This window comes from Echinops telfairi, unplaced genomic scaffold, assembly GCF_000313985.2.
Source record: "Echinops telfairi isolate 266 unplaced genomic scaffold, ASM31398v2 ScPeMD7_5592;HRSCAF=6446, whole genome shotgun sequence".
NCBI classification, from domain to species: Eukaryota; Metazoa; Chordata; class Mammalia; order Afrosoricida; family Tenrecidae; genus Echinops; species Echinops telfairi.
The window spans coordinates 30087637-30102306 of NW_022109491.1; the positions used below are offsets into that span (position 1 = coordinate 30087637).

Genomic DNA, 14670 nt, shown 5'->3' on the forward strand with positions numbered 1-14670 from the left:
CAGAATCCTGTAAATCGCACAGATCTTAACGACATACAGCTCAGCAAATCTTCATCTCTAGGAACAGCTGGGTAACCACCCCGCAGATCAAGATAGGGAACATTCTCCATCCCCTAGAATGTTCCCTCCCGACTCTTCAGAGAGTTTAACTTCTCTTTCGGCCTCTATCATCAAGGACTTGTTTTGTGTCCTCTTAAGAACGCCATGTAAATGGAGCCGTACAGACCGGGCTTCTTTTGCTCAATATCATATCGTCAGAGTGCACCAGTCCTTCTTGTTGTTGAAGAGCCTTATGTAAATAAGGAGCCCTGATGGCACTGGGCTGCTAAGGCTGGTGGTTCGAACCCACCAGTCCATACTCTGCGAACAAGTTGAAGCTCTGATTCACTAAATATTTGCAGTTTTGGAACCCTACACAGGGTCACTGTGAGTTGGAATTGATTCAATGGCAGTGGAGTTAAATGTATATGTGTGTGTATATATATATATATTTAAATCCACTGTGTACACACACACACACACATACATTACATGTGTATTTGCTACCTATAGCATACCCTATTTGTTGATCCTCATGTTGATGGACATTATGGTTGTTTCCAGTTTGGGCTATCATGAACAAAACTGCTGTGAACATCCTTTTTTTAAAAATAGTTTTATTGACATATACTTCACATATCATATAATCATTCAATCATATTGAGAAGATTTGTGCAGTCATCACCACAATAAATTCCAGAACATTTTTGGCTCATACTCATTGTTATTGGCTCCTCATTTTCCACCATCCTCCTTTACCACACCCCCATCCAATTACAGTCTCTGTAGATCTACCTGTCCTGGATTTCATAGACAAAAAAACACACAAAACAAAACACAATCATACAAAACCATACACAGTAAACAAACAACAAACCAACAACAACTAGGTAAAACATAGAAAAACCTCACACGAAAAGAAAGCAGGAAACACTAAAACCTGAAACAACTTTAAAATGGGTCAAGAGGGAGATCAAACAATAAGGTGTTGGGTTTAATAAGTGCATCTGCTGTAATCGACTTAACAGTGCTGTCTGTCTGATAACAAGGCTGTTCACATCCCTCGGCTGTGGGCCGAGGAGAGTCACCAGAGGCTTACTCCATGTGGGGCCCTGCAAATGGATCTGGATCTTCTGCTGTCATCCACAGCCTTCTGCAAACCGGATGTGGCTGTGAACGTTCTCTAACATGTCTACTTGGTGGGATATGTCTTACTTCTCTTGAGTTCATAGGAATGGGATTGCTCTGTCCCGGGCAAGGTTATGTTCAGCTTTAATTAGATGTGGGTGACAGCTTTGTATACACCCCTGACCACTGCTGACAGCCACCTTCCACCCAAAGCAGCTCCCCTGCTGTTAGGTACTGGCTGGAAAGACACTGCAGCTTTTGCCATGCCATTGAAACTTCAGCAAAGGCCACCGGGATCTAAACTTCTTGTCCAGGAAGGAGCAGGGACAGGCTCAGGGCTGAGTGAACCGCCCCCACTCCCACCACCCCCAGGATGATCCCCAGACACCTCAAACCCTCATGGCCACTCTGGGGAGAAAAGAGTAGGTTCTGACTCCCTGGCCAGCTCCCCTAGCCTGGCGTCTCTGAGCAAGCTGGCTTAATGTAACTGTCAATTTGATGTCTGGTCTCTGGTACCACGGGTCCTCACGGCCGACTGTCCTTGGCTCCTTGCTACTTTGTGGTGACGGAGGGGCTGGGTGGTCAGAGAAAGCATCCAGAGACTTACCCGGAATAGCAGAGGCTCATCTGGCACCAGCCTCGTGGCACTTTCTGGGAGGAGGATGGAACATGTCCTGCCCACCAAAGTGCGGCCAGCATGCGGCTGTGAAAGTCCAACAGAAAGCCAGAGGAGAAGAAGTGGCAAGGAAGCGAGAGTGCCAGGGAAGAGCCGGGCAGGGAGGGAGTGGCAGAGCATCCAGTGCCGTGTGTGAGCATTGTGGGACCTGTGTGGGCACCCATGGGGTGGCCTGGGGCTGCTTGTGAGCATCTGGGTTGGGTGTAAGCTGGCCTGCTGCTGCTGCGCCAGGCTGAGTGGATTGAGGTGGAGCAGCACCAGGGCCATAACCTCTGGATTTGTTTGTCACCCCCTCTCTGACCTGCTAATTTCTTAGTCTTGGGATCCACAGCCAACACAGAGGCAGTGTCTAGCAGGTTTGGGGTGGCATTGATGGGTTTCAGGGGCACAAGGGGAGTTCCCGGCTGTCCTGCCTGCTGGTGGGTATCCAAATGTGTTCTTCTTACCTTTTGTCTCCTCCCCCCGTTTTCCCCATCCCTCCAACCTTCCCACTCCCTTCACAGATGGCTCTTGTCCAGGACTTTGGGAGGTAGGATTGAGGCCCCTCTTTGTGATGGGAGCCCTGACCATCCATCCAATGGGGCCAATGAGGTGGGCACCCCCTCAGCATTCAGTGCCCCTCCCCTGCTGCCCACAGGTTCCTAGAGGGCGAGTGCGGACGGTATGCAAAGTTGTGAATCCAGTGGCGACAGTGCGAATGACCCTCTCAGTCGTGGCCTGTGGAGAAGGGGACAGCCTCGCGTGGTGGTGATCGGCGCTGGCTTGGCTGGCCTAGCAGCGACCAAAGCGCTTCTGGAGCAGGGCTTCACGGATGTCACTGTACTCGAGGCTTCCAGCCGCATCGGAGGACGTGTGCAGAGCGTGAAACTTGGTGAGCGTCCCCCCGGTCCAGCCTAAGCATTGTCTCATGCGGTCAGCCATCACTCCTGACTCTCAGCTCCTGGCCCCTGGGGATCCCGAAGTCCCATTCTTTTAGCCCTTCCCTGTGCTCGCACTGTTTAGGTGGGAGGGGACTCTCTTGGCACCAGGTGTGTCTGTTTCTATTTCACCCGAAGGGAAAATCTGCACATTTCTATCAGTCATTAAGTTCTGAGTGAGAATTAGTAGATCAGGACTGAGTACTAGCCCTTGGTGGTAGGAGCTGAGCTCAGTGGAGGTGGTGGGGCTTGGGTCCTCCTTGTATGTGCTGTGCAGGCCTGGGGAATATCGGGGCAGAGGCTGCACAGTGATGAAGGCTGAACAGAAAGCATTGGATAGGGATGAAGGTGGGCCAGGTGGGGAAGTTACCTGAAATGTAGCGGGAGGTCTAGACTTCTCAGCTAGGGGGCATTTGGCCACTGAGAGGCTGAGTGGGAAGGAGAACGTGAAATGACACAGTGGAGCACATATTGACCTGGAGTGTGCCCCTGGGTCTGTTCCCATACTGGGCAGTGGGGCCAGCCAGATGCAGTGCCCACGGGAGGGATGAGGAATCTGGTCATGGAGCTGGTCAGGCTTAGGACAAGCAGAGCTTATAGACACAGGGGTACTGTGTTTGCAGGAACTCCAATCACATTCAATGTCTTCCTCTAGTGCATTTCCTGGAAAGGGTATGTGATGTTGCGTTCATTTTCTCCCAGCACATACAGGTGTGTGTCTGGCACTTGGGAGCCAGTGGGGTGGGGGAGGGGAATGCCCCAGGTACCTGCAAGACCCTATAAGAGCTGGTTGGGAGCCTCAGGGAAGGGGCCTTCATGTGTGATCATGATGAGACCATCAGGGCCTGGCATCAGATAGAAAAGCAACTAGTTGCTGATACAGAATTACAAGCAAATAAAGCCATGGTGTTGCAATCCACTATGTGTCGGGGATGATCTGTTATGTCGCAATTGCTGTCTGATCTACAATACAGACAGCAGTACGACCTCCCCCAGAAACTAGGCATTCTTCTTTTTTGCTTTTCTATCTGATGCTCACCTATACAGCTGCTTTCCTTTGGCGACTAGTCTGGGACTGCTTTGTCTAGGATGGCCTTACGTCTGGGTCTCAAAAAACCCCAAACTCACTGCCACCAAGTTGATGCTGTGCATAGTGACCTTCCTGTGGGTTTCTAAGACTGTAACCATTTATGGGAGTAGAAAGATTCATCTTTCTTTCTCGGAGCTGCTGGTTTCACATTGCTGCCCATGTGGATCCTAGTCTAACAGGTAACCAGGGTTCCTCTACCTCTGTGTCTGGGGGCTGGCTGTTGGCTGGGCATGTCTCTCCAGTTGTATAAGGTATAAAGTGAGACCCTTGTGCCACACGTGGCTTCTCCTGGGAGCTTTTCATGGAAATCTGGTTGACTTTCAGAAAACATACCTAGTCTTCTTTTTCTGCCCTGTTGTGGAGGGTGGAAGGATCTTTCTGGAAAAAAGAGAGCGAGGCATTATTCTGGCCCTCTCTGAAGTTCTTGCCCCTCTAAGGACCTGTTGTTGTCACCACCAGGACACGCCACTTTTGAGCTGGGAGCCACCTGGATCCATGGCTCCCACGGGAATCCCATCTATCATCTAGCAGAAGCCAACGGGCTCCTGGAAGAGACAACTGATGGGGAGCGCAGTGTGGGCCGCATCAGCCTCTACTCCAAGAATGGGGTGGCCTGTTACCTTACCAACCGCGGCCGCAGGATCCCCAAGGACGTGGTTGAGGAATTCAGCGATTTATACAACGAGGTAAGGTGTGAGCTGGGCACCTGGGCACGAGGGTGTTGGGAACTGGAAGTACCCTGACAGGGTTGGGGGAGTCAGGCGATCCTACTGGAGTCTTCTGTGATCCTGGCGATATCTTGCTTTGTGGGACCTTTGAGGATAAAATGAAGATGATGCGAGTCAATTTGAGAATAAAATGAAGATGATGAATATAGAAGTACTAGCCAAGAGATCACTGATACACATGATTAAATATTTCTCTGCAAAGGCCTTAAACATCTTTTGTTTGCTATATCACTAGGTGCTTGGGTAGGGACAGTAGTGGTAAGTGTGTGTGTATTTGGATACTCTTGCAAATGAAACATTATTTTCTAATATGTAGAATATAATTGGCATTTACATATTGACTTTAGCTACCTAGCTAAACTATTTAAGTTTTAATAATACATGATTAATAGTAAATCGTTTAGAAAATTGATGTTCTAGTAATGTTTTAGACATTTGTCAATATAGCCCTATACAAATAATGAGTTTTATCTCTTTCCTTTCTGATTCTCAGACCAGCTTTGTCCAATAGGATTTTCTACAATGATGGAGATGTTCTAGACCTGTACTATCCAATATAATCGTTTTAGCCTCGTGTGTCTATTAAACACTTGACATGTAACTAGTGAGATGGAGGCACCAAATATTTAATTTTAACTAATTTCAATTTAAATTGTTACATGTTTCCAGTGCATACTGTGTTAGCACAGGTTTAGACTATTTATTTTTTTTGCTTTATTGCTTTGGCTAGTATCTGCAGTACAGTGTTAGATAGATCTGGTAATGGCACACATCTTTGTCTTATTCAGTTTTTTAAAAATTCTTAAAAATATTTTAATATCTTTCAGTGTGAACTGTGAACTTCACTGAACAAGCAAGGTAACATGTGTAGGCTCTACCTTCTGATAGCTTGTTATTTTTAATATAATGACCTTTCATGCTAGGTCAGTAAACTGGTCAACAAGCACCTACCAGGGGGTACCCCCCCCAAAACCAATGCTCAATTGTTTTTTGAGGTGACAGGGACAATGCATTTGGAGTTCGTTCCACCAGGTCAGACTGTTAATCAAGCTTTCTATTTAGAGGTTCTGAAAAGATTGTATAACTGTGAGACAAAAAAGGCCTGATTTGTGGCAGATAGGGGACTGGTTTTGCCCCCACGACAATGCACCTGCTCATGGCAGCCATCACAGTGTGCCAGTTTTTGGCAAAAAACAGCATGCCTCTCTGGTCCCATGCAACTTACTCACCTGACCTTGCTCCATTCGACTTCCTTTTGTTTATACGAATGAAGAGGGACATGAAAGGACAGCGATTTGATGATGTAGAAGAGGCGAAGAAAAAAACAAGGGAAGTGCTGTCAGCCCTCCAAACAGATGAGTTTGAAAAATGTTTCCAAGAAAGGAATTGGCAGATTTGACAAACGCATTAAGTGTAATGGAGAGTACTTTGAAGGTGATTCGGTTGCATTGTAAAACATTTTTACACAGTTTTGGGGGTGGGGGGGAGAAAAGAAAAAAAATTCTGTTTTGGGGAGGTGTACCCCCTTGTATTGTGAAGTTTCTTCATGTGTTGGCCATGGAAAAGGAGAAAGAACATTTGCTTTGGTGTATCCCATGCACAACAGAGGACAGCACTGAACTTGAGATCTACCACATGTACCCACACTTTCCTGGTGTCTTGTGTGTTTGCGACCACAAGGTATATTGTGTACACAGTCCATTGGCGTTCTGTGCTCTCACTGACCCAGGGCTACTCAGAGACAAGAGACTGAATTTTTCATGGGAAGACATGACCTGCTATTTCCCCAAGTTGGCCTTTTGTGGGATGTCACATTCTGATTCTCAGGTTAGTTCAGGTAAGGCTGGCTCTTGTGAAGGACTGTCAGAGAGTCCATGACTTATTTTCTTAGATGTCTTTAAAAGTAGATCATCTTTAAAAATACATCAATTTTCATTGGTGGCTTTGAATTTTAAAAGCCAAGAGTGTGAGCCAGGATCAACGGAGGCATATAACATTGATCATCAAACTGGATTGCGAAGCTTTAGATCAGAAGGAAGAGGAGACTGAACTATTTCCATGTTAATAACAATAATAATGATCCATGATGTGAAGAGACAGATTTTCTTGTTTGACTCTTTACTGGTGCAAGAGGCCAATACTAAAGGAATGGATTCAAAACACAGAAGCAATGCCTGAGAGTGGCTTTATAATGAGCTGATAGCTTTTGAATATATTATATTTGTTAAGTAGGTTGTTCAGCAGTGTCCCACAGAGCTGGATCTCCAGCACAAGACTGTCGTTAGTTGCTACTGAATCGACTCCCAACTCTGGGAGGGAGACCTTTTTGAGAACAGGTGCTTGGTGCTTGGTCCTGGTGGCACCATAGGGAAGCCCACTGGCATGTTTGAGCCCAGTGTTGGGGCGATGGTATCAGTCCATCACACTGAGGGTCTCCCTCACTTATGCCGATCCTGTGCTTTACCACCCGCGGTGTCCCTGTCTGGGACTGGTCTTTCCTAATGTCCAAAGAAAGCAAGCCAAAGTCTCACAACCCCCTCTTGTAAGGAAGGAGTTTTCTGGCTGTACATTTTCTAAGGCTGCCTTGATTCACATCCCAATTCTGCCATTTATCGGCGGTGTAAGTGAGCTAGTTATTGAGCTTGCTTCAGCTTCACCTTTCTTACCTGTAAAGCAGATGTAGTCGTCCCAAGTTCACAGGGGTGAGGGGATTAAGTGAAATCTCAATAAAAAGTGCTTGATGAGGATTGGCGCCATCACAATGAGCCGTTTAACAGACCTGTCCTGTTTCCCTTTGACCACCTTGTGAAGATGTCAGCTAACGCAAGACCGAAGGACTATGTGTTTATGACAAACCCACGTTCAGTTAAGGCTTACTAGTGGTTGGCCCCAAAATTGAATCATGCTGTGGGAAGACATTTGTTACTCTTCAGTGGGGCATTTTGGCCTTCAGTCAATGTAAGCCAAGGACTGGCTACCATGTTACTTATCACCCACAGGGTGGGGGAGCAGGCAGAAAACAACACTTGGGAACGGGGCTGTGGGGTGGAGGAAGCAACTTGAAGGTCCAGTTCTTTGGCAGTGGTTCTGGTTGAGGAATTTGATGGGAACCCCAGTTAAGGCCAAATGCCTAACGTTTTGTGACTATAAGGGAGGGGAAACGAACAATTTGACTCATTTTTCTCCTTCAGAGACATGTTTAATTCATGTTTCTAGCTCATGTGGAGGCCTTTTCCTTGAGTGGAATGGCATGGAGTGGGGGTGGATGTGGAACTCAGTAGGCTGGGCCTTTGTCACTCGGTGGCCCCCAGTCGATGGCAGGGCTGGGGTACAGAACGGACATTGTTTCCTGGATGTGTGCTTATGGAATCCACACTTGCTCTGCAAAGGGACCCACACCAGGGATTCAGTCACAGCCACAGATGTTCGGCCAAAGAGCAACACTGCCAGTCCCTCAGAAGGAATAGCAGTGGCCTGACCACAGCATCCTACAGTCCTTAGGGGGAAGGAATCAAGCAGACATGCTGGTAGGAGTGGCAGGGGAAGCGTGTGCACTGTTGGGTCTTGGGCAAGGGAAGTATGTGCACACCCAGGCTCCCACAGGGCCCTGGGGGCCACCCTGGGGCAGGAGGCAGACACTGGATGGGCACCTGGCATTGCACCCTGGTCTGAGCCACAGGGCCCAACTCCCCTCCCTCACAGGCCCAGCTGGCCTTCCTGGAGGCCCATAGGAAACTTGACCTTGTCAGTGCCCCTCAGTACAGTGGGGGCACAGCACAACTGAGAGATAGCAACCCCCTACCCCCCACCCCTGGTTGTGGTAAATCTACATATAACCAAACTTTGGACATTCCAGTCGTCCTCCTGTGGACAGTGCGGTGACCCCACTCTGGTTGATGATGCTATTCAGCTGAGTGATGACTGTGGGTGGGGTGGGGTGGCATGGGTTTTCAGCACCCCGGGTCTCTCTGGCAGGTCTATAACCTGACCCAGGAGTTCTTCCAGCGAGGTAAACCAGTCAATGCTGAGAGTCAGAACAGCGTGGGGGTGTTCACCCGGGAGGAGGTGCGCAACCGCATCCGGGATGACCCAGACGACTCAGAGGCCACCAAGCGCCTGAAGCTTGCCATGATCCAGCAGTACCTGAAGGTAGATCTTGCTGCTGATGGGCGGGAGACAAGTGGAGGAAAACTAGCACCCCGGAGTCTGGGTTAGGGTGGGGGTGGGTAGGGGCTTTTTGTTGCTCCATGCTGCCTCCCCCCCCCCCTCACCCCACCAACCCCCTGCTCTGGGGTTCACCACAGCCCCCTCTGGCTCTGCCTGCAGGTGGAGAGCTGTGAGAGCAGTTCGCACAGCATGGACGAAGTGTCCCTGAGCGCCTTCGGGGAGTGGACCGAGATTCCTGGCGCGCACCACATCATCCCCTCGGGTTTCATGCGGGTGGTGGAGCTGCTGACCCGGGGCATCCCCGCCCATGTCATCCAGCTGGGGAAGCCCGTCCGCTGTGTTCACTGGGACCAGGCTTCGGCCCGCCCCCGTGGCCCCGAGATCGAGCCCCGGAGGGAGGGTGACCACAATCATGACCCCGGGGAGGGCCAGCAGCGAGGAGAGGAGCCCCGGGAGGACGGGCGGGGTGAGGACGAGCAGTGGCCTGTGCTGGTGGAGTGCGAAGACTGTGAGGTGGTCCCGGCGGACCACGTGATCGTCACCATGTCACTGGGCGTGCTCAAGAGGCAGTACTCGAGTTTCTTCCGGCCAGGCCTGCCCGCCGAGAAAGTGGCTGCCATCCACCGCCTGGGCATCAGCACCACCGACAAGATCTTTCTGGAATTCGAGGAGCCCTTCTGGGGCCCCGAGTGCAACAGCCTACAGTTTGTGTGGGAGGATGAGGCGGAGAGCCGCACCTTGACCTACCCGCCTGAGCACTGGTACCGCAAGATCTGCGGCTTCGACGTCCTCTACCCGCCCGAGCGCTACGGCCACGTGCTGAGCGGCTGGATCTGCGGGGAGGAGGCCCTTGTCATGGAGAAGTGTGACGATGAGGCTGTGGCCGAGATCTGCACGGAGATGCTGCGTCAGTTCACAGGTGGGTGCCCCCGCCACCCTCACCTTCTCCACCCTTCCACGGGCTGCCTCCGTGTGCGGGGAAAACCAGTTGACGTCTAGCGATTCCAACCATGGATGGCCACCCCATCCATGTGTGTCCAACTGTGTGCAGTGGGGTCTCAGTGACTAATCTTTCCGGAATCCATCACCAGGCCTTCCTTCCAAGATCCCTCAGGGCCGACTCAGACCTCCTGGCTAGTGGTTAGGAGCCGAGTGGGGTCACATTTGCTCCAGCCAGGGACTCCCACTCTCTGGTAAAAACCAGTGGCTGTTGCAATCTCCTGTCTGTCAGAACAGAACAGTGCTCCAGAGGTTTTTTAACTGCTCTCCAGGCCTCTCTTCCAAGGTGCCTGTGAATGGATTTGAACCACCAATCTCTCTGTTAGGAGCTGAGGGCTAGTAACTAACTCTTTGCACTACCTAAGCCCTAGGTTCCCAAACTTATTTGGCCCACCACTCCCTTTTCAAGGGGGGGAGAATTGACTCAGCTCCCCCCTATTAAGTTTTCTTGCCCTGTAGCCTGTAATCAGGGAGAACATGTTAGGCACCTGCTGGTCATTCTCCTCCGGTATTGGCCGCTGTGGGAAACACTGACCTGAGCAAACACCCAGACCACTGCCATCAAGTTGACTCCCACTCCCAGCGACCCTGCTAGAGTTCCCAAGACTGGAAATCTTTACAGGTGCGGCCGGCCACATGTTTCTCCCAGGGAGCAGTTAGCAGCCCAGCGTGTAACCCACGACTTCAACAGGGCTCTTTAGGGACTCTGGGTTTCCTCTTAGCTCTCCTCACGCACTCCAGGCTGTCTGCACACTGATTGGCGTGGTGGTCACCAGAAGTGGCCCCACCTGGCATCCATTCAGCATGAAGCTTTCAAAGAGCTAGGTGTCATGTTTATTCCAGAGCCTGGTGGTAAAAGCCCAGACATCAACGTCTTGCTAAGGGGTGGGTTTGTTTCTTACTGTTCAACTTATTTAAGGTGAGCATTTTCCATCCATAAGTTCATGAGTAGAGTAGTATCCATAAGCTCGGGTAGTGTAGTGGGTTAAGGATTGGGCTGCTAAGTGCAAAGTTGGTTCAAATCCACTTGCTACTCCAAGGGAGAAAGATGGAGCTGCCGGCCTCTGTAAAGATGTAAGCGCTTCGGAAATCCTATGGAGCGGTTCTAATTCTCCTTATAGGATCATTGTGAGGCAGAATTGACTTGCAAGGCAAGGTTGCTTTGGGTATTCCTTAAAGATTTCACAAGAACCCCTGAAGTTAGAAAGGGAACCATTATTATCTGTGATGATTTTTAAAACTGGAGAAAAGGAAGCCCCAGAAACATGGGGAGTTCTCTGGAGAGCTCAGGGAGGCAGGGAATGGGTGCTCAACTAGAACCCTGTCCTCCCTATGTGCCCTCTTCCATCCTCTGTGCCCCCCCCCCCAGCCCTATCCCATAGCAGCCTGGCCCTCCAGAAGCCCTGGGACTGGGCTGGGCTGCCCGCTTAGTGATGTCATGGATATGCAGCCTTGCTTATTCTCCCCTCCCTTGGTTCTTCTGACTCCCCAACAGGGAACCCTAATATTCCTAAACCTCGGCGAATCCTGCGCTCGGCCTGGGGGAGCAACCCCCACTTCCGAGGCTCCTATTCATACACACAGGTGGGCTCAAGTGGGGCCGATGTGGAGAAGCTGGCCAAGCCCCTGCCGTACACAGAGAGCTCCAAGGCTGCGGTGAGTGTGGGGGTGCTGGACGGCTCGAGGGCACGGTGTGGGTACTTCCTAGGGACACTTGGTCCAGGGTGAGGGGTGGGGTTGTGTTCACCAAGGGGTGAGTGGGGGAGGACAGCTTCTCTACTGAAAGAGAAAGCAAGAAGCAGCCGAGCGCTCAACATCTGGAAGCAAAGATGGGCTCACACTGAGACCTCAGCCTCTTGAGGTTAGCAAAGTTGACCCAGCCGACGCTGGGCTAATCTGGCAGCCATTAGCTACGGAGCTGTCAACTTCACTTTCCTAATTTGCATGGAGCGTAAATCCGCTGGGATCGTAGGCTCTCAGTTGCACGAGCCATGTGCTGTCGGTGGCCGCCGGGCGAGAGCTATAGAACCTGCCCGTCATTGTGGAAAGTTGTGTCGGTGTACCGATTCTATGGAAGGAAGTTTCCCAGTGTCTTTCACTGGGAATGACCCTCCCTCAGATTATTAACAACTAGATGCACTGAGCTGCTAGCTGCAAGATCCGTGGTTCAAGCCCACCAGTTGCTCCCTGGGAGAAAGATTCGCAGTCTCAGAAAACTTCCGGGGCAGATTCACTTTGTCCCATAGGGTAGCCATCAGTTGGAGTCAACTTGATGGGGGTGAGTTTGAGTTTGAGACACTGAGAGAAAAATAGCAGTCAGTCTCAGAGAAGTCGTTACATGTCTTTTTCCCTCCTACGAGGCGTTTCCGTCAAGCGTACAGTATTAGGAAAATGACTTGCAGTGAGCCCAGGCATGGTAGAACCGTGCCCCATAGGATGCTGCGTTTTTGCAGTCCCATCACCAGGTCTGTGCCACAGGTCACCTCTGGATGGACTCAAACCTTAGCAGCTGAGCACATTAGCCACCTCCCTGGGGTTCCAGCCGATAATCAATATTCAAATCACAGGGAGAATGGTGTTTAACACAGTTCTTTGGTTTAATCAGTGAAGATGTCCATCAACCACCAGGATTCATGCCAGCCCAGCTGTGTGGTGGGTGGAGTGGGTGGGGGGCAGGGGAGGAAAGGGCCAATGCTTAAAAATCTGCACGGAGGCCCCCAGAAAGGATCTTCCCCACTGCCATAACCATCCTCCCCAAAGAGCAAAGCTTACCTTGTCACCTGTACTGGGTAGGAGCAGTGCATAGAACAACCACCACTTGAAAGGAACAATGGCTTAGACAAGACAAGACGGAGAGTTACTTTTCTCACGCCGAGGAAAGCTGGGGACAGGGCTCAGGAGCTTGGCTGATTAGCACATGGCTCTGCCATCTTTCGGCTCACCTTGCAGCCTAGCATGGCTGTTGAGACGGTAGCCATTGCTCCTGCATCCTAGGCTGGAAGGAGGAGGAAAGGCCGACAAGCAAAAGAGGGGAGTCCTTGGCGCCCAGCCAGGTGTCCTTACCCATAGGTGCACCAACAGCTCATTGGCCAGAGCTGTCATCTGACTATATCTACATGCTAGAGAATCTGGGATAGGCTGTTTCTCCTGGGTGGCAGGGAACCCAGTTCACAGCTCCAGGTTTTTTAGGAGGAGGAGGAGGAGGATGGGTGGAGGGCAGAATCAGTACAGCTGTGGTGAGCTCCTGGCTCAGGGGGTGAAGCCTTATTACCCAAAGTCCATGGACCCGCAGTGGCAGCATCTCTGGGCAGCTTGTTAGAAATGGAGGAGCTCAGGCCCCAACCCAGACCTGCTGAATTCAACATGGCCTTGTGTCAGGCTCCCCCAGTGATGTCCAGCCATGTTGAGAGGCTCTGGGATAAAGTTCAGGTTGGAATGCAAGAACTTGTACTTCATCCCAACCCCGCGGAGACACCTGCTCCCTCCAGGTTGAGTTTTGTCTGTACCAAAATGCTTTCCATTTCCCAGAGTGAGCCTGCTCCAGTGAATCGCAACTTTTCCCTCATGCTCTCTGCCTGCCTAGTCACCCAGTACCCTCCCAGAAGCAGTCTGAACACTGTGACCTCTGGGAAACTTTATACAACCTGCCTCTCAGTCGGCCTCTTTTCTGACCTCCACACCTCACCCTAACACCCATGCCAGCACACATGATGCTGTGTAGTAATTGGGTTTCGTGTCTGCATACAGCATGGAAGCTCCTCAAAGCAGCAGCCCGGTCACCTTTTATCTTCCAAGTGCCCAGAACAGTCCCAGGACCATAATAGGGGCTCCACAAAGGTTTGTTAAATTCCCACCTCACTTTATCGAGTGCTTTTGTTCTTCCGGGCTCTAAGTGCTTTAGACACATTATGTCACTTAACCCTTGCAGCCGCCTGCAAAAATAGGTGATATAAACCCATTTTGTGGTTGAGAAAACTCAAGGCCCAGGGAAGTTAAAGCACTTGTCTGAGTTCTTACGTAAGAGGCACGATGTGCCTTTGAGAGTGCAGAGGCAGCACTCCAAACCGCCTCAGGGCAGAGTGCTCACAGGCCTCGATGTTTGGGAAAGAAGCAGGGGAAGGTGGCATGGGCAGCGCCTCGTCCTCTGAAAGCAGCAGTACCTGCATCTCAGGCACTTGCTTTCTCCTCTCCGACTTATAGTATGGAATGGGGCTTTGGGCAGATGGCAGCTGCTGCTCCTCCACCCTTACTCCCGCTTCTGCCACTAGCCCATGCAGGTGCTGTTCTCGGGGGAGGCTACCCACCGCAAGTACTACTCCACAACCCATGGTGCTCTACTCTCTGGCCAGCGGGAGGCTGCCCGCCTCATCGAGATGTACCGAGACCTCTTCCAGCAGGGGAACTGAGGGCCTTCCTCACTGCCAAGCGTGTTCCTTCAAGAACCACTAACTCGTGACCGCTAGCCCGTGCCCTTTGCTGCCATGTGCTCCTGATCTCCTAACCCTCGGTAGGATGGAGTTTTCTCTTCTGTAGAGCTAGATGTCCTGACTAGCTCCAGACCTGGCCTGTAGCTTTTCCTTCTGGGCCTGGCAAGGCTAGGGCCCCTTGACTTACCTCTTCCTCTGACCCACACCCTCCTATAGTCTTACCCCTCCTGCCTCGTTATTGTAAGTGCCTTCAATAATTTGCATTTTAAGATAATAAAAAGAGGCTTGCCTTTCCCGTGCTCCTCAGCTGCTCTATTCAGGCGTCCTCTGCTCCTGTGTTTTCTTTTTTAGAGCCAGACACCCCATTTTGAGTGAGGGGACAGCAGGGGGAACTGTGACTGGGCTGGCTCCCTGAGGGAAGGTGCCTTCAGTTCTTACAAGGGGTGTCTCCAGACCCCAGGACAGGGCTGTTTGACTCCCTGCTGAGAGCTCTTTGGGG

General features: G+C 50.9%; 1 protein-coding gene across 3 annotated transcripts in view; it reads left to right on the forward strand.

The window, feature by feature from the left end:
- SMOX (spermine oxidase) overlaps positions 1-14470 on the forward strand; it is a 37656-nt gene extending 23186 nt beyond the window's left edge. For 2 of the 3 annotated variants that reach the window (XM_045295499.1, XM_004697856.4), the window contains 6 exons: positions 2481-2714; positions 4310-4536; positions 8554-8727; positions 8905-9664; positions 11240-11400; positions 14013-14470. In XM_045295499.1, coding sequence (XP_045151434.1) covers positions 2507-2714; positions 4310-4536; positions 8554-8727; positions 8905-9664; positions 11240-11400; positions 14013-14150 — 1668 coding nt within the window. In that variant the 5' untranslated portion in view covers positions 2481-2506 and the 3' untranslated portion in view covers positions 14151-14470. Of the gene's footprint in view, positions 1-2480; positions 2715-4309; positions 4537-8553; positions 8728-8904; positions 9665-11239; positions 11401-13491; positions 13582-14012 lie in introns of all 3 variants that reach the window. The other variant, XM_004697855.3, reaches the window with a different exon arrangement.
- Positions 14471-14670: the final 200 nt, after the last annotated feature.